At 45.0% G+C, this 20,006-nt stretch overlaps 1 protein-coding gene across 2 annotated transcripts in view; it reads left to right on the plus strand.

Moving 5' to 3' along the window:
- The first annotated feature begins 15,077 nt into the window (after positions 1-15,077).
- The window catches only part of MARK3 (microtubule affinity regulating kinase 3), an 83,155-nt gene continuing 78,226 nt past the window's right edge, over positions 15,078-20,006 (plus strand). Inside the window, exon 1 of one of the 2 annotated variants that reach the window (XM_080920402.1) lies at positions 15,078-15,620. In XM_080920402.1, the coding sequence (XP_080776528.1) occupies positions 15,570-15,620 (51 nt within the window). In that variant the 5' untranslated portion in view covers positions 15,078-15,569. The remainder of the gene's footprint in view (positions 15,621-20,006) is intronic. The other variant, XM_080920401.1, reaches the window with a different exon arrangement.

The raw sequence follows: 20,006 nt of genomic DNA on the forward strand, positions 1-20,006 counted from the left end.
TTCTGTGTGATTATATGTATGTGTTTCTGTTTGTATGTGGTGTATGTCTGTGTGTGTGTGTTGTGTACATGAATGTTTCTCTTTATGTGTATATATGTATGTCTCTCTCTCTCTCTCTCTCTCTCTCTGTGTGTGTGTGTGTGTGTGTGTGTGTGTGTGTGAGAGAGAGAGAGAGAGAGAGAGAGAGAGAGAGAGAGAGAGAGAGAGAGAGAGAGATTAAGGTCATCTGCCACTTTGCCCAGCCATTACTTTGCTCCTGTTGCACAGAGAACCACCATAAACTTCAATGTCGAAATACTATTGCTTCCTTTCTACAAACCTACAGTTCTTCTTTGGTTCAACTGATCTCCCAGGACTTGGCTGGACTTGACCCTGGGCTTGTCTTCATTGTATTTCAACATGAGGAATGTTTTTGGAGGTAAAAGTCAAGCATCAAACCCTTGAGGGGCATAGTTGAAGCCTCTGTCTGAGTTACATCTCTTACATTTTCTTGATCAAAACAACAAGTCACACATGGCTAAACCCCACCCTGATGGGGCAAAAAAAAAAAAAAAAAAAACAACAACAACAACAAAAAAGCATGCTCTTCTGGAAATCAAGGTAAGGGAGTAAGGATTTTGGGTCAATAATCTAATCTTCCACAGTGGGTAGGTTTGATATGCCTTTACTTTGCTCTTCATTTTATTGATAAGTTAGCTGGGCATAGAATCGGCACCACTAATTTTTCCCTAACACAGAAGACCTGAGTCTTCAGATATGAAAGTACTCAGTACTGCTAGATGTGACCACATTCACATTATCCCTTATCTTGCTTGCCCTGTCTTTTTTTTTTTTTTTTTTTTTTTTTTTGGTTTTTTGGTTTTTTTAAGACAGAGTTTCTCTGTATAGCCTTGCCTGCCCTGGAACTCACTCTGTAGACCAGGCAAGCCTCAAACTCACAGAGACCCTCCTGCCTCTGTCTCCCAAGTGTTGAGGTTAAAGGCGAGTACATTTAAAGTTTTTTTTTGTTTGTTTTTTTTGTTTTTGTAATGTATTTGGTACATACTAGAGAATACATATATAATACATAATGAACCATAGATCAAAATTATAATGAACAATTATTCATAGATCTTATTTACTCCTTTGGAGAGGGGCTTTTGTGCAGATTAGGGAGGTCTAGAATTATGGATTCTGGTGGCTCAACCTCCTTGTGCTGGAATTGTTCCTGGCTTGGTCTTTGAGACCTCTCACCTCATCCTGTTGTAGGCAAAGAAAGCCTTTGTGCAGCTTTTAAAATACATCAGGCCTGGATTTCTGCACATTCCCCATGACTTATTCCGGAGCAGGTCTCTGTGTGCTTGTGAGAAGTTCTCTGTCTTCCCTGGGAAGTGGCCTCTGTTGGTTGTAGAAGGTTTACTATATTATGCAAGTCTTCTATTCCACCAGATCCCTCATTATACCTAATTTACTTTTGTATTCTGAGGAGAGTGTGTGCTTCACTGATCTCCTCAGTTCCCCTGGCCCTCTTTTAAAAAATTATCATTTATGTTTATGAATATTCTACCCTTCTGTAAGTATGTATATCATATGTGGACTTGGTCACCCTGGAGGTCAGGAGGAGTTACATCCCACGGAACTGAAGTTATGAAGTTAACAGTTGTAAGCTGTCACTGGGTGCTGGGAACAAGGGCTCTTAGCCAATGAGCCATCTCCCTAGCCACCCCACCACAATGACCTCCCCAAGGGCTTCTGCTTTTGTATTACAGCTGATTCTATTGCCTTCTCTAGTCATACTTCCAAGAACTCCTCCTCTCTTATAGCCAACCCCTCTTTAGTTTTGTTACCACCATGTGAACAGATCTGATCTTTGCATGTTGAAGAAAACATGTAGTGTTTGGCTTTTTAAATCTGATTTAGTTCACAGAAGATGATGACTTCTTATTTAGGGATAAATATGCAGTCTCTTCTTATTTTGCTTTCTTTTTTTCTTTTCAATGTGTTATTTTGGAGTTTTGTTTGTTCTGTTTTGTTGTTTTCTGAGACAGGGTCTTATTCTGTATTTAGTTCAGGCTTCCTTCTAACACAGGCTGCTTTCAAACTCATAGTAATCCTCCTGCCTCAGCCTCTGGAAAGATCTAGTGTTACAGGCACCAGATACCATGCCTATAATGAACTCTCTTGGCTTTCCTTTATCTGGGCATTTCTTATCCCTCCCTCGAACACGCGCACGTGTGTGTGTGTGTGTGTGTGTGTGTGTGTGTGTGTGTGTGTGTGTTTGAGACAGGGTCTCTTTATGTAGACTAGGGCAGACTAAAACTATGTAACTCTAGTTGACCAAACATTTTCCATCCTCTTACCTCAGCCTCCCAAGCATTTCCTGGCTCTGGGTGTCAGTAGAGACTCTATTATTATTATTGTTATTATTGTTGTTATTGTTATTATTGTCATTATTTTGTATTTCATCACATTTAAGAAGTTCTCAGCCATTTTTTTCACATGATCTCTCTTCTCATTTAGTTTAAAAACAAAAGAGCAATAATCTCTTGTTCTCTTTTTCTGCCCTTCTTTCTTCTCCCTTTACAGGCAAGAGCCCTGTGACACAATACATTTCTGCTCATCATATTACCCATGGGGATGTCTAGATAGTTCAATAAGTAAGGTGCTTGCTGTTCAATCATGAGGACTTAAGTTTGAATCCCCGGCATCCACAGACAAGCCAGACATGGTGGCACAAGTGTGTAACCCCAGCACTGGAGAGTAGAGGCAGACCATGAGAGCTCACTGGCCAGCCATTCTCCAAAGCAGTGAATTCCAGCTTCAGTGAGTGGCCCTGCCTCAAAAAAAAAAAAAAGATTGCAACAATATAGGAAGATATTGGATATTAATATACCCTACTTCAGGCTGGAGAGATGGCTTAGCGGTTAGGAGCACTGACTGTTCTTCCAGAGGTCCCGAGTTCAATTCCCAGCAACCACATGGTGGCTCACAGCCATCTGTAATGGGATCTGATGCCCTCTTACAGTGACAATATATATCCTATTGCATACAGGAAGACATCGGACATCAACATATAGGAAGATACCAGACATCAGTATATCGTACTGAATATAGGAAGACATTGAGCATCCATTTCTGTCTCCACATGTGCACACATGTGAATACAACATAATTACCAGGTCCCTAGTATCCCACCACAGTGCATCAGAGGAGCTGAGCAGCATAGCCTTGGTCTGGAAACTGAACATCCGACAGATTCTGCTGTGATGTCATCTAGATAAGGAGTCCTTCTAGCCACTTCCTGTTTCATCTTCCTCCCAGATCCCACCGCTGTATAAGGAACTTACACATCAATAATGAACAAGTGGCTTGAAAACTGGACAAAGGACCACGCACACGCATTTCCCCCAAGAACACAAGCTGCTACGAAGCACATGAAAAGGTGCTACATCATCGTTCAAAACTACCATGGGATTCCACTCCACACCAAATCTCACAACCTGGGTGTTACCTTATACGGCAAAAGGTGTAGGGAGCTCGAGGCTAGAAGCTTATCCTGATTCATCTGGCTGCTTTTCAAATGTAATTGCTTGTGCCATCCTGAAAAAGAAGCATGTGCAATGTGGTTTGTTTGTTTCAGTTTTGACAGGCTCTGGCTAGGCTGACCTCAGACCTGTAATCTTCTTGCTTCTCTGCCTTCCAATTGCTATGGTTACAAGTGTTACACCACCATGCCAGGCAGCAAACACACACACACATCCACACACACACACAGACACACATACACACAGAGGTGGGTGATAAAATGAAGACAGAAATAAGAGTGATATAATCTTAAGCCAAAGAATGGCAACTTGTAAGAGTCAGGGCTGGAGAGATGGCTCAGTGGTTAAGAGCACACTGACTGCTCTTCCAGGGGTCCTGAGTGCAATTCCCAGCAACCACATGGTGGCTCACAACCATCTGTAATGGGATCTGATATGTCTTCTGGTGTGTCTGAAGACAGTGACAGTATATTCATATACATAAAATAAGTAATTCTTTAAAAAGAGTCATGAAACAGCTTGCATTAGAGTGTGATGTTGCCATGGGAGAGAAGCCTGGTGAGTTGTGCTACCCAGCCTGTGATTTATCCATGCAGGTACCAAAGACAAAAGAGACCAGTCGGGACCACCTTGCACATGAACTGCGATGGGAAAGTAAGACGGCGCTCCAACTTTAGAAAGTGAGCTTCACAGCGGTTAAGAGCACTGACTGCTCTTCCAGAGGTCTTGAGTTCAAATCCCAGCAACCACATGGTGGCTCACAACCATCTGTAATGAGACCTGATGTCCTCTTCTGGTGTGTCTGAAGACAGCTACAGTGTACTTATATGTAATAAATAAATAAATTAAAAATAAATAAATAAAATTTGGGTTCAAAAAAAAAAGAAAGTGAGCTTCAGGTCTTCAAGAGGGATACCAAGGGAGTGAGCAATCCTGCTGCTCGGAGCACACCCAGGAGAAAAGGAAACATACCTCCAAGTAGCAGCTTGTCCATTAAGACAGCAGCATTAGTCACAATCACCCCAAATGCCCAGCTGCATGGGATAAGCAAAGCCTGTTGTGAACCCACAGTGGAATACTGTGCTGCATTTGTGCTCACTGTTTCTTAGTGTGTCTGTCTGTCTGTCTGTCTGTCTGTCTGTCTGTCTGTCTGTCTATGTATGTATGCATATATGTATCTGTCTATCTATCTGTCTGTCTGTCTGTCTGTCTGTCTGTCTATCTATCTATCTACAGGATCTCTCTATGTACTTCTGGCTGTCCTAGAACTCACTATATAGATGAGGTTGGCTTCAAATTCACTCTTCTCAAGTCCTTGGATTAAAGGCTGGAGCTTGGGGCTGGAGAGATGGCTCAGTGGTTAAGAGCACTGACTGCTCTTCCAAAGGTCCTGAGTTCAATTTCCAGCAACCACATGGTGGGTCACAACCATCTGTAATGGAATAAGATGTCCTCTTCTGTATGAGCTACGACACGCTCATATACATTTTTTAGAAAGACTGGCACCCCATTCTGGCTTAGAAATGTCTTATTTGGACACTGTTTGGAATTGGACCTCTTTATACCTAGAAGATGCTGTTGACTCTGAGGAAGGGGAATCCTTTTGATACTCTCACAGACTTGCCTGGAGCTGGTCTCTTAGCTGATTCCTGGTACAAGCAGGTTGACAATTAATAATTAAATATCACAGCTATCTTACTTATTTTTATTGTTTCTGAATTTTTATTCCCTATTTTCCAACATATACACCACACAAACACACACACACACACACACTCACACATTCTTCTTTGAGACAGGTTCTCACTATGTAGCCCTCACCCAGGGCCAGCCCAGCTGCCTGGAACTCCCTTTGTAGATTAGGCTCACCTTGAATACACAGAGATCCAATCGCCTCTGCCTCTTGAGTGCTATTAAAGGCTGCCCCATCATGCCTGGCATACTTCTGTTAAAAATTAATTTTTAAACCTTATTCTTATATATGTGAGTGTTCTGCCTGTATGTATGTATACCATGTGACTGTCTGCTGTTCACATGTGGGTGCTGGGATCTGAGTCCTGGTCCTCTACAAAAGCAGTAAGTGCTCTTAACCACGAAGCCCTCTCTCCACCCCCTCACACACAGTTGCCTCTGTTGGGAGGTTAAGAGGGCGTAGTCTGTGATATAGGTCATGTTCTCATTCTAGCTCGTTCTCATTTTTGTGTTGGAGTGTACACCTTGCCTCTTCATGGTGTGTGTGGACTGAGTGCTCTTCCTTACCATGACACAATACCTGGAGAAAACCACTTAAGGAAAGGGTTATTTTGACCTGCAGTTGCAGAGGTCTCAGCCCATTATGGTGGGGAGGAAAGGGGAAGGGGAGAGGCAGAGGAAATGGAAGGAGAGAAGTCTGGTTTAGGGCTTTGCCATTTTACTCAGTCCCAGCCTTTCAGGGCCAGTCTTTTAACCCTCCCTGGAAAGAGCACTCTCAGATCTGCTATATATTAATCTCCTGGGTGCTTCTTAACCCAGTAAGTTGGCTGTCCCTGTGTCACTAGACTATACATTCAAAGGATGTCTGTAGTGCAGTTGTGTCCTCTAGGTTGGCCATGGCTTTACTGCCTTGAAGCAGAACAGTTATGGTGATGTGCAAGCCTCCCTTGTAGGTCAGGCTTACTAACAGTCCTTTGTGGTGGGACAGGAGAGGATCATGACACTCTGGAGGCTCATTAGCCCCTTCCACTCCCCAGGATTCCAATAGCCACTATATAAGAGGAGCAGTTGCTTGGGATGGGACATGAGGGTGTAGCTGCCAGTGTCCAGTGCCTTTATAAGAAACCCAGTACACTAACTGATTTCCCTGGCTGGCCTTGGTAAAGTTCTTGTTGGCTTCTGTAGGTGCCCTCTCTCTCTGAAGTGAATTGCCTTTCCTTTATGTCTCCCAGGGAAAGCATAAATATCTCACCTTCCCTTTCCCGTGAATACAGATACAGTGGCGTTTCTTAGCATCTCTTTGGAAAAGCCCAGAGGTGGTGGATCTCTGAAGTCAAGACCAGCCTGTTTTACATTCAGGGATCACATTCTCTGACAGCAGAGACCCCACAGAATCTCCTTTGAGACCATAAACTACTCAAAGACCATGTGCTACCCAGGGCCCAATTACTCTGAAGTTAAGCCTCAGATGCCAAGAAAGCCACCATTGCCAGAAGCAGAAGGCTGCATCTTGTCCTTGTGTGGTGTTGAAATTACACTCATTGTGTTGATTGCCTTGGGGGTACTTGGTGTGTCTTTCTCAGTCTGGGGAGATAACTCGTTTGGTAAAGCAGGGGCCATACAGTCAGGAAGACCCAAGTTCGTTAATGCCTGTGACTGACAGGCCTATAATTCAAGCACTTCTGTGGTCAGATGGGAAGCAGAGACAGGAGAACCAAAGGCCAGTGAGCTGTAATACCTCGTTTCAATGAGGGTGGAATGTGAGAATTCAGGTCCCAGGTTGTCCTCTGACCTCCACATGCGCTGGGGACACATGCATGCTTGTGGTGACACAGAAAAATCTTAAATCCTTTCTTTGTTTAATTTTCTTCCCTCCTTTCTTTCTATAGTTCCTATTAGTCTGGTATAGAATTCCAAGGCACCGACAGGATCTTCAGATATGAAAGCATTCAGTGCTGCTAAATGTGACAATGTGGTTGGCTTCGCTTTAACCTTGCCCCTGTTCCTTGGAGCTTTTTGTAATTCTTATCCTCCCCCTCCCCACTATCTTGAAAGAAGTTTCTCTGTGTAGCCCTAAATGTCCTGGAACTCACTCTGGAGACCAGGCTAGCCTCAAACTCAAAAGAGATCCACCTGCCTCTGCTTCCGGGGTGCTGGGATTAAAGGTGTCATCATAGCCAAGGATTTTATGTTCATTTTGGTATTTGGTTTGAGATTAGGGTTCAACTTCTTTCTTCTTTTCTTTTGTTTTTCTTTCGTGTGTGTGTGTGTGTGTGTGTGTGTGTGTGTGTGTGCTCGTGTTATTGTTGTTTTTTTTTAAGATAGGGAATCTCTTTGTAGTCCTGGTTGTCCTGGAATTCTCTCTGTAGAACATGCTGGCTTCAAACTCAGAGGCCCACCTACTATGTTGGGAGAGCTGGGACGGAAGGTGAGCACCATCAGCTTCTGGCTCAACTTCATCCTTCTGCATGTACCTGGGTTATCTCAGTGCCACATTCTTCCCCACTGAATTGCTTTCAGGTGGTCATTAAAAAAAAAAAAAAAAAAAACAAAAAAACGCCGAAGCTAGGTGTGATGGCTAACATTTTTAATTCCAGCACTTGAGAGGAAGCCAGAATCCGGAGGATCCCTTTAAGTTCCAGACAGCCAGGGCATATAGCATAGTGTCTCAAAAACCAGCAATGGGGGCTGGAGAGATGGTTCAGTGGTTAAGTGCACTTAGTGCTCTCGAAGAGGACTTGGGCTTGATTCCAGCACCCACATGGTGGCTTATGACCCTCTGTTGCTCCTCTTCTGATCTGGTGCCCTCTTCTGCTCTCTGTGGGCACCAGGCACATAAGGCATTACATAGGCATATATCCAGACAAACACTCGTGTACATAAAATAAAAATGAATACATTTTTAAAAATTGACTGTAATACAAGGGTTTGGGTGGGTCTGGGTTCAATTCCGCTAATTTGGGTAAGTGTTGAGTTGTCTCTAGTTCCCTTATATGTGTATATTGTGCTAGTACCAAAAGTTTTAATAAATTGTAATTTAATTAATAATACTACCACTAATAATTTTGTCCATAAGCATGTGTGGTGGTTTGGAGGAGATTGGCTTCCATGGCTCATATATTTCAATGCTTGGTTCCCAGTTTAGTGGACTGTTAGGAAGGGCTAGAAGGTATGATCTTGTAGATGTGGTCTTGTTGGGGAAAATCTGTCAGTGGGCTGTGGTGAGCTTTGAGATTTCAAGGTGTGTGCCACCAACGCCTGACTGGCTTTCGATTTCAAAAGTGCAGGTCAGGCCCCAGGCTCTCTGTCTACAGCCTGAGGCTCAAATCTGGCTCTCAGCTACTACCCCCTCACCATACTGGCCTGCTACCGTGCACCCCGCCATGATGGTTACGAACTAATTCTCTGAAGCAAGGCCCTAAGCCAATGTTTTCTCTTATAAGTTACCTTGTTTGTGGTTTTATCAAAGCAATAATAATGTATCCAAGACAGTAGTATGTCAGTGTTCAAATAAGCCTCCACCCAGGCCTGAAGAGGTCTTCAGATCCCCTGGAAATGAGGTTATTGATGGTTGTGAGGTGCCACCTGGTGCTGGGAAATGACCCCAGTGAGTAACCTCTGAATCACAAAGCCATCTCTTCACACCTTACGACTGTAGTCTTTTTTTTTTTTTTTTAAAGATGGGTTTATCTGTGTAGTCATCCTGATGTCCTGGATCTTACTGTAGATCCAGGCTGGCTTTGAACTCTGAGATCCACCTGTTGCCGCCCCCCAGAGCGCTGAGGTTGAAGGTGTGAACCACCATGCCCAGCGGTGTTTGTAGTTTTGTGCTGAGTTTTGAAATCAGGAAGTGTGAACGTCCAGGTTTGTCCCTGTGTCCCGCATCCCTACAGTTAGGGATTCATCTTAGAGCCTCACATATGCTGGATATCTGCCCGGAATTGTTGTCTTGTTTTGGTTTGGTTTTCCAAGACAAGAGTTTCTCTTTGTAGCTCTTGGCTGTCCTGGAATCACTCTGTAGATCCGGCTGGCCTAGAACCCAGAGATCTGCCTCCTGAGTGCTGCCTGGCATTTGCCAGGATGTTTTATGTCAACCATGGAAATGAAACTAAGTCGGATAGTTGAGACTGAGGGCAGCCTGGGCTAAATGATAACTCAAGAGAAGCTATGAGCAGCTTGGTTGTCTAGCCTGCACACTGGTTGTCTAGGGTGCACAAAGCTCTGGGGTTGGTCCATAGCATTAACAAACAACAGCAACAACAAAGTTCAGAAGACTTCGCTGGGGTTTTTCTTATTGTTTTGAGGCAGGGTCTCACTATGTAGACCTGGATGGGAATGACTTGGAATTTGCTGTGTTGACTGGGGTTGGGGGGCCCTACCTCAAAGGGATTTGCCATCCTCTGCCTCCCAAGTGTTTGGATTAGAGGTGTGTGCTACCATGGCCAGACTGAAACTGTATTTTTTAAGACAACACTTTTACATAAAAGTAGGATTTCTTCTGAGGTCTCTATCATTAGGGAGATTTAGGAATTTAGGGTTTTTCTTGTTTTCTATGTGTTTGACTTGGGTCTAGATTAGAGATCTTGTTTTAAGAGAATCTGTCTTGGATTCCCTTGGCTACAAAAGCTACTTCCTATTAATATTCAGACACACCGGTTATTCATCTGTACTTGGTCACATTACGTCCTTAGTTTTCCTGGCCTCATTCTGAAAGAAGGCTTTGAGTCCTGACACCCCACGGGAAAGGCGTGAGGTGGGGTGGGACTCAGGGCTGACTCACAGGGCCAGCCCTAGACAGCTCATGTCTGAGGTCACACCACAGGAGAGGAGGCATGTTAGCTTCAGGAGCGGAATCTGTCCTGACAACTTCTTTGGCTCCCTCTTGTCCTGCCTACCTGGGTTGGGAGTTGCCGGAGTGAGGTCAGGGACTTAGCACACGTTGTAAGACTGGAGTGCTGAGGTTCTACACCCTTGTCCTTCTCCCCTTTGCCACGCTGGCAGCAAATATCAGAATGTATATACAACTGAGAGGACAGTTTGCAGGAGTCAGTTCTCTGCTTGTGGGTCCCTGGCATTGAACTCAGGTGGTTTGTTTGGTAGTGTGTGTCTTTACTCAATGAATCAATTTACCAGCTCCAGATTATGTTCCTGAGAGTCAGTTCCTTTACTGTACAAGGATAGAGCCCATGAAGTTTTTTTTTTCTCTTTGTTACATATTAGTTTTGGTGCAAACATTCCATGTTTCTCTTCATACTGATAATGGATGTTCATGTTATTTCTAGCTTTTTAATTAATTAATTAATTAATTTCAGGACAGAGTATCTCTGTGAAGTCCTGGCTATCCTGGAACTTGTTCTGTAGACCAGGTTGGCCTCAACCTCAGAGTCCCTTGCACTGAAATTAAAGGTGTGTGCCACCATCATCTGCCACCATCATCCAGCCAAACCTTTCTTAGAAACACCTTTAAAGGTTTGATTCTTTAATTAGTTATATAAATGTATGTCTATGTGTGGTCTGTGCATGTGTCTGGAGCGCCTGTAGAGAAGGTATCAGATTCCTTAAAGGTATCAGCTGCCTAATGTACAGCTGAGAACCCAACTCTGGTCCCTGGTATGAGCAGTACATGTCTTTAACCAATGAGCCATCTTTCCAGTGCCCTTATGATTCTTGAAAATCAACCAGGCACTGTAGTGAACACCTTTAATAGGGAGGTAGTTGTTGGCATGATTTTTCTTTTGGTGGCTTTTTTATTGGGTTCTTATCCCTATCACCCTTCCAACCCCACAATACTAGGTCAGAGAGAAAGGTTAGAGGGGAAAAGGACATGACCTCTTTAAGCCAACAAAATATACTACTTCCTGATGGTTAGGGGCACTGGGTTCCTTGGGACCATCCAGTCTTTGTCATCAGGATATCTCCAACTTCTTGTCTCTTTGCTCATGAACACTTGACCAACCACAGCATCAGCAACCAGGAGTGGCAAAGGGAGTGGCAGCCTGCTAGGCCCTCTTGGGGCTCTTCCATTTATCTCCTCTCCAGAATTCCCAGAATTCAACTATCTGTAGCTGGCAAGGATCTCACCCTTGCTAGTGCATGAGGAAAATCATAATCACCTGCCATGAGGTAGTCTCCTGTCCCACACCTGGGATTAAAGCAAAAAATAATCACATATCCTAACCAAAATTCTCACTACAGGCAAAGGCAGGCTGATCTCTGAAGATGAGGCCAGCTGGTCTACATAGCAAGTTCCAGGCTAGCCAGGGCTATGTAGTAAGTCACTATCTGAAAACAATGACTGAGAATTCTAAACTTATTCATTTCTGTGTGTTTATTCACCTATAAGCACCAAGGCAGGTATAGAAATCCAAGGACAACCTGCAGGAGTTATTGTTTTCCTCCATTGGGTTCCTAGGGATTGAACACAGGTTGACAGGCTTGGTGGCAAGCACCCTCATCAGATGCGCTACCTTGCCAGCCTATGTCCAGGTAAGTATTTTGCATAGAACTGTGGTAATGTGGAGCACGCATAACTTGATGATGTTGCTAATGTTACTGGCTGTTGTTAAATTCTTCTAACATGTCATTAAAAAAAATTATTTTTGCCCAGGAGTTGGTGGTGCATGCTTTTATTCCCAGCCCTCTGGAGACAGAGGCAGGTGGATCTCTGAGTTCAAGGTCTACAGAGTGAGTTCCAGGATAGCCACTGCTACACAGAGAAACCCTGTTTTGAAACCAAACCAAACAAATAAAACTTAATAAAATGTAAAAACTATTTTAAGTGTGCTTTGACTATGTGTGTATATGGGAGCACACCTTCTTTCTACCTAAGGGCCAGAAGAGGGCATTGGATCCTCTGGAACTGGAGTTCCAGTAAGTTGTGAGCTGTCACGTGGGTGCAGGGAACTGGACACAGGTCCTCGACAAGAGCAGCAAGTACTTGTTACTGCTGAGCCATGCCTCCAGCACCTAGCCGCTTTTTTTGAGACAGCGCCTATGTCGTCTTGGCTGGTCTGGAACTCTCTACACTAGTTTGGCCTGGAACTCATAGATCTTCCTGCCTCTGCCTTTCAAGTGCTGGAGAGATGCTCAGAATGTGAAGTACTACTAGCCATGCAACAGCAGAGACCTGAGCCTCATCCTCAGAACTCAGATAAATAAGACAGGTGTGGTGGTATGTACTTGTAATCCTAAGGCTGAAGAGGAAAAGACAGACCTCTGGGGCCTGCTGAGCCAGCTGACTGAGAGGGAGTTCTAGACCAACGAGGGATCCTGTCTTTCAACTGCTGGAACACAGCTGCTCCGCCCACATGGAATTTACGTGGATTTTCGGGAGATCTAATCTTTCTGCTTGAGCACCAAGACCTTCAACCGCTGAGCCGTCTCCCCAGCCCTGGGCGCATTCCTGGATTGTGGTGAGCTTGTTATGGTGCTTGAGGTGGAAACTATTTAAAGGAAGACGGGAAACAAACTGGGTGTGAGGGTGTGCATTTGCACTTTTGGCATCTGGAAGGCTGAGGCAGGGTAGGGATCTGAGGCTAGCCTGAGCTATGCAGCAAGACAGCCTAAATAAGTAAATAGATAGATAAATAGATGGGACAAGAATCAGGCTGAAACAGAGTTATGAAAACAATAGTTTTAAAGTTTAATTGCTCCATTCCTCATGGATACATCACAGATGCACATAAGTTCCTCTGGACAAAACAGCGAACTCCTCTCTTGCTCATGCCCTTCGGTCCTCCTTTCTCTCCTCAAGTGCCACAAACATGCCTACTGCTCCCAGCTCTTTATGGTGAGTTTACATTTCACTAGCTTCGATTCCAAATTTTATGAAAACTAGGAAGCACCTTGAGGTCAAGTGCTGTCATCTTTACCCCTGACCTTTGGCATTTACTGACTCAAGAGTTTAATGTGTAGCTTGAATGAGGAAGCCCTCCTACGGGGGAAGCCTCATGACCAGTTACTTCTCTGGCTGATGCGGGATGCTCTCAAGTGTCCACAGGGTTTTTCAAAAACTCCTGCCTTTTTGGGAGGTTTCTCCAATTCATCAGGAGCCAGTGTTGAAGCACCAGAATTCATCAGGGTGGAGGGGAGAAGTGGTTCTGTGACATGTCTAAATCTACCTGGCTCCTGCCTCTTCATTCTGACTTCTTACCCTCACATGCTCTTGATGAATTTACTTGAATTCACCCTGTTGTTTCTCACCCCCATGCTTCTGTAATAGGCTAAACCGGGTGTCCAATAGGCCACAGGGATCATTCTGTCTCTTCAGCTTCCATCCATCTTCAGAGTAAGCATGCCTTCCGTAAGTTTTCCTCTACAAGTGGGACAGGGTGCCCACAGTTGGTCGCCAAGCTCTGGAGCACATGCTCATTTACCACAACTTACATTTCAGTTGAGTTGTGTGGAGCAAACATTGGATTCAGAGGATTTCCAATGTAGCTCTCTGCTTAACCAAAAACGGGGAAAAGACAAAAACATTTTAAATAGGCCCATTTGGTTCCCCTGAGCACAGCCCTAAGAGGGTAAAATAGGAGTTCTGAATGTATCTTGGCCCTGGATTGTTTTGTATTGGGACCCTCTGGCCTCTCTGGAAGTGATGCTGGTGTTTGAAGATCTGCTGTTTTACAAAGCAGGACACACCAAGATATTGGGGTGTTGGGGGACCAGCACCAAAGCAACCAAGCAAACAAAACAAAAGAAGGAAAGAAAGCAAAGTTTAGTCACTCCCAAGTTTAACCACTTCTAAAGCTGTAGGAATGGGGTTCAGATCCTTCTATAACCAACAACACGGATGATTTGGGTAAAAGTAATTTATCCAGACTTTAGATCATATGCTGTGTCTGTCCTTCTTATAAGGGCACACTGAGGCTTAATGAATAACCAGTACAAGGTGGACTATTAGTAGCAATTTGCCTTACCCCAGCTCACACCGCCCTCCTTCCTCTTACCCATGGATTCCGTCCTCAGAAAAGAGGCGACAAGTTGAGCAGACCTTTTAGAAGAGGCAGTATATTCAGAGTTCCAGCTGCAGGTCACTCAGCCTGGCCCAAGCCTACAGCAATATCGCCCTTCAGAAGATTGAAGCAAGAGAAGGAAAGGGAGAGAGGGGCAAAGTGAGGAGTAGGGGGAGTGAGAGAGCAAAAGGGAGAGGAAGAGACAGAGAAATATTGACTATTTAAGCCCCTACCGGCATCTAGGAATTGATCCGTGGGGGCGTCTGCATGATCTCATCGAATCCTTCTTCACATCCTTTTGTGCTACCTTTGTTATTTCATGCTTCACTCTTTCATCCGAATGGGTGTTCAGTCGGGCCGGGTCGGATAACCAGTGGCTTCTTAGAGGCAAAAAGTTCTTTGGCTGGATGCTAAATGCCTCGGTTATGAAGCAGGAGCCTGGCTCCTTCTGCCTCTGCTAGACATGTAACTGCTGTTTCTCTATAGTAGCTCCATCCTTTGCAGCGTGGCGGCGGGTAAGAAAAGTCAACTTTTGCAAACAGTAGGATCTCCATGTGTAGCACAATCCAGCCAGCCTAGATCCGTATTCTGTACATGCCAGCACAGCAGCCGGACACAGGACGCCCACTACAGCAGTGGTCCGGAGGGGTCAGTGATGCCCAGGCGATCTGGACCATTAGAACTCTCCGCCCGCTAGAACTGGAGGTGACCAAGCCAGTCCTTTCCAACGGCACCACCCCCTCAGACCCAACAGGACGAGTCGCCCCTAGCAACAGCAGCCGGCAGCTAGCTTCGACAGCGCTGATTGGCGGAACTCCAGGCGGCAGAACGTCACTTCCGGCAGCCGGAGGCAGCGGAGGAAGCCGAGGCGCGGCCATCTTGAGTCTGTAAGGCTCCTGAGGTGCCGGGGAGCGGCGGTAGCAGCCGGCAGGGCGAGGCCGGGCGGAAAGCGAGCGGCAGAAGGGGAAGCAGCCGGGCGTGGGCACCTTCTCCGCGGCCCCCTCCATGGTCGGCGCCTGCAAGCCGCGGCGGCCTGTCTTGCGCTTCATCTTCGCTCCATCCTCCTGTGCCGCTGCCTCTTTAGGGGCTGCCGGCCGCGCTGTGTCGAGCCCCCGGGGCTGAGTTCCGCGGCGCTGCGGCGAGAAGGCGAGGGGCCCGCGAGGCCCGCGAGGCGCGCTGAGGCTTGCGGCGGCAAGCCGGCCCGCTTCCACTGCGGCCGCCGGCGCTGGGGGAGAATGAGCCCCGGGGCCCGCGGGCGCACAGCCCGGGCCAGGCCGGAGATCTAGACTCCGGCCGGGGAGGGCAGGGCCCGGAGGCTCGCGGCCGCTGCTCGCCGGCCGCCCAGAGTTGGGCGGTTTTGTTTTCGCCTTGGCGTTGTGCAGAATCAAAGCGCAATAAGATGTCCACTAGGACCCCTTTGCCAACGGTGAATGAACGAGACACTGAAAACGTGAGTGGACTGCGCTGCAGGGTGGCAGACCCTCAGGGTGGTAGCAGGGGGACGCAGCCTAGATGCTCCTGGCAGGGGTCAAGACGCAGCCGGTCCTGCCGGCGCGTGCGGCCTGCGCGCTGTCCTTACGGTCTGCTGAGCATTACCCGTTCGTGCGCTGCTGCGGCCAGTGCGTGTTTGAACACAACTCCTCTTACATCAGGCAGGTTAAGGTCCTGCCTGTCCTTAGTGCAGATTAATAGGATCCAATCTTGTCGAGTGAACCGTCCTTTAAAAGAGGACTAAGTTTAATGACAACCGCTAAAACTAAGTGCCCCATGGAGAGATCCTTGTGGACCCCCGTAGTACCTACTACAAGAGTAGTTTCTGCTCGAGAGCCGATGCCTTTATCAAGAAATAGCTTCTCGTCCTTGCAAAGCTAAATATGTTCGGAAGCAGTGGGCTAAGTGTTTTGAGAGGCAGATGTGAAGCTCTGCTCTGTTCTACTACCCAGCCGAGGGACACCCACTGGGTTGCCTTTTCCTTCCGCCGCAAAGGTTGGCTTGGAGTAGCTCTCAGGCCCATTCCAGTGTGCACACCCAGCAAATCTATTATAAAAGGATTTTGTTCGAAAGGACCTGCAGAACCAAACCAAACCAAACAACAGTCTGGAGCAGCATTGCTAGGGAATGACAAACGTGTAATAGAAGTTCTGCTGAGGAAATGGTTGACCTGCCCAAGTGTTTTTTGAACCCTTCTTCCGAATCGGATTCCAAAGTGTTCCAGTCTAGCTTTGTCCTCTGTAAAGCATTTAGTAAATAACTTGTAAAGAAACTTCACTGGCCTTTCATTATACAGAACTATGAGGTAACTGCTGGCAAGAAAATGCTGTCTCTTTGGAAAAGCTTTCATGCTTTGAAAGCCATCCTTTGACATGGTGACCTAGTGGTATCAAATGCTTTCATTTTAATCTTCAAAATGTCACTTGTGCTTGATAGCTATTAGGTAATTTATTTATTTACTTAGACCTTGGTCTAAATCATCTCTGGTGTATTAATATACAGTTGTATATGTTCTTCCTCCTGAGATAGATCAGAAAATTACCTAACTAGGAGAGCTTAGACATTTTCCCTCCTCTTTCTTCCTCACCCTTTCCCCTTCCTTCTTTTTTCTCTTCCTCCTTTCTTTGTTCCATAGTTCTTGCTGTGTTGCTTGGGCTGTCTCAATTTCCCCACAGCAGAAGATACAGACACATCCACAACCTTGGAATCCTGAGACCTTTCTTATGTTCTTTTGAAGAAACTTATCTTGACTGATTGATTGGCTTTGATCATTTTTAACTCAAAATCAAAACTTTAAGTAGAGTCAGAACATGTGCTTTCTAAATTGAAATAAGAAATAGAAGATGTATGATAATGAAAAACAGCATTTTAGTCTTTCACTTTGTATACTATCTGTTATCTGTCTATTTATCTATCTAATCTTTTATGTCACTATGTAGCTCTGGATATCCTGGAATTCACTGTGTAGACCAGTGAGTGACCTGCCTGCCTCTGCCTGAAGTGCTGGTCATTAAAGGCATGCTCCACCATGCCTGACTTTAATAATATGTTTCATGGGGGGCGGGAGGACTCAAGGAGAAGTCTATTTTTAGTCCAGAATGCATGGTTTTAGGTGGTTATTTGTGATTATTTTAGACTGAAGTGGCTCATTCTTCACATGTTCTTTGTCAGTTTGTTGTTTTGTGATTTTGTGTGTGCTAGAATTGCTGCCTTGTTTTTTAAAACAACCTAAGGGCTGGAGATGTTGCTCAGTGATACTGTGATTGTCTTCTGTATGTGATGTCCCAGTTCAATCCCTAGCACCAGTGAGGAAGAAAAGCTTAGGATGTGAAGGGTGACATATTTTTAATGTATCTGAGGTTTCAACATTGCTAAAATCAAGAGCTTATGCCACATCAAACTGGTTGCACTAATTCACCTTGCCATGTTCTGCATTGTAGTCCTTGCACATGCATGACATGGAAATAGCTGGGTTTCTGCTACAGTGTGTGGGCCGCGTGTCACTGGCACATCTCATGTTCACTTTAAGCATAGCCTGGCCTTACCTGTTATTTCTGCACAACTTAAGTTAGACTTTTGCCAGTTGCAATAAAGTACAGCAGTGAATGAGATCTCTGCCTGTTGAGAAGTTCTTTGGTTAATCAGGGTTGTGGTGGATATGCAAGATCAACATGTTTTCAGTGGACAGTCTGATGAATTTGACAGATACGCAGTCTTGTGGTCACCATCACAGTCAAGATAGAGAACATTTCCATTTCCCAGAAAGGTCTCTTGTGGTTTCTCCCAGGTCCTTTGCAAGCTCATTTCTGTCTCTTTATTATTACCTTTTTTTTTTTTGTAAGTGAAGTCATAAAATATATAATTTTAAAAGATTATAAAATAGTCTCATGATGTAGTTGAGGTTGTTAGCTTCAAACTCATCCTCAAACTCAAGCTTCAGCCTAATGGTTGTAACTTGTGATGTGGGTGACCATCCTAGTTGTATCTGACTTCTTCCATGTAGGAGAATGCTTTGCTTGCCTCATGCCTTTCTTTTCTTTTTAAATGTAGGTTTGACTTAAATATTCCTGTCTGTACATAATGCTTTTGTTTTGAAGACAGGATTTCATTGTGTAGCCCCAGATGTCTTGGAACTCACTCTGTAGATCAGGGTGGCCTGAAATTCAGAGGTCTGCCTGCCTCTGCCTCCCAAGTGCTGGAATTAAAGGTGTTTGCTGTTGGGCTGGAGAGATGACTCAGAGATTAAGAGCACGGACTGCTCTTCCAGAGGCCCTGAGTTCAATACCCAGCAACCACATGGTGGCTCACAACCATCTGTAATGGGATCTGATTCCTCTTCTGGTGTGTGTGAAGACAGCAGCAGTGTACTCATATACATAAAGTAAATAAGTCTTTCTTATCTTTATTTTAAGAGCCTGTGCTGTCTAACCTGAGCAGAAGTACCTAGAGGGTCACTGTTGCTGCAGCGCTCACCTCCGCGTCTCACCCTAGAGTAAGCTGCACTCCTAGCAGGTCCCGAGACAGTGACTTGGCACGCCCAGGGACACACTTGAGATGAGCTGACCTTTTCCTAAAGACTGACCAGGTTCCTAGAAGAGGTTTTTACTAGATACAATGGTGTTTTCAGATTCTAGAAGTTGTTTTTGAGAGAGGGTCCACCATATAGTCTTGGATCCTGGAACTGCCTACTTAAATCAGCTGACCCCAATGTTCTGAGTTTTCATTAAATGACTTTAAAAGAAGTATTAAGTTTTACTACTTAAATATGTAGTAAGTGAGGCTGGACAGATCTCAGTGGATAAAAAGCACTGGCTGCTCTTCCAGGGAGCCAGGTTCAGTTCCCAGCTCCTAAATGGTGTCTTTAAACCAGCTGTAACTCCTGTTCCAGGGGGTCCAATGGTGTATGTGTGGTTCACACTCATATATGCAGGTAAAACACCCATACACATTAAATAAAATTTTAGCTTTTATAGTGTGCAGTATGGGCTGGGAAGGATAACACATGCCTCATCAACTGGGGAGGCTGGGTTGTATGATGGCTCAGCCTTGGCATCCCAGTGACATCTTACCTAAAGTTAACATTTTAAAATGACATTCATTTACTTTAGAATTTTTATTTTGTATGTGCTTAGTCACAGAGGCAACCTTTTACCTTCTACAGTGTGGGCCTTGGTGATGGTTGGCGGCATGCAATACTTGCTCAATATTTTTACTTGCCCAAGGCTAATTTTTTTCTCTGTTATAAGCTGCTTGTTTTATTATCTTATGTATATGATTATTTTGCCTGCATGTCTGTACTACATGTGTCACTGGTGCCCCCAAAAGCAGGATGTTGGATCCCTTGGAGCAGTTAGAGATTGTGTGCTGCCATGGTGGTGCTGGTATTCAAGCCTGTGTCCTCTGTAAGTGCAACCAGTGCCTTTAAATCAGCAGCTCCATTTGTTTGTTTGTTTGTTTATTTAATGTATGTGGTACACTGTAGCTGTCTTCACACACACCAGAAGAGGAATCAGATCCCATTACAGATGGTTGTGAGCCACCATGTGGTTGCTGGGTATTGAACTCAGGACCTCTGGAAGAGCAACAGTAGGTGCTCTTAACCACTGAGCCATCACAGCCCAAATCGGCAGTTCTTAACTTGTGAGTCACAACCCCTTTGTCAAATCTCTGTCTCCAAAAATATTTACATTATAGTTCATAACAGGCAAAACTACTTACGAAGTAGCAATAACTATAATTTTATAGTGGTGGGGTCACCACAACATGAGAAACTATATTAAAGGGTCACAGTATTAGGAAGGTTGAGAATCACTACCTTAAAGACAAAAACCAAGTTTGCTATGAG

Source organism: Micromys minutus (genome assembly GCF_963924665.1).
Source record: "Micromys minutus genome assembly, chromosome: 1".
Lineage (NCBI taxonomy): Eukaryota > Metazoa > Chordata > Mammalia > Rodentia > Muridae > Micromys > Micromys minutus.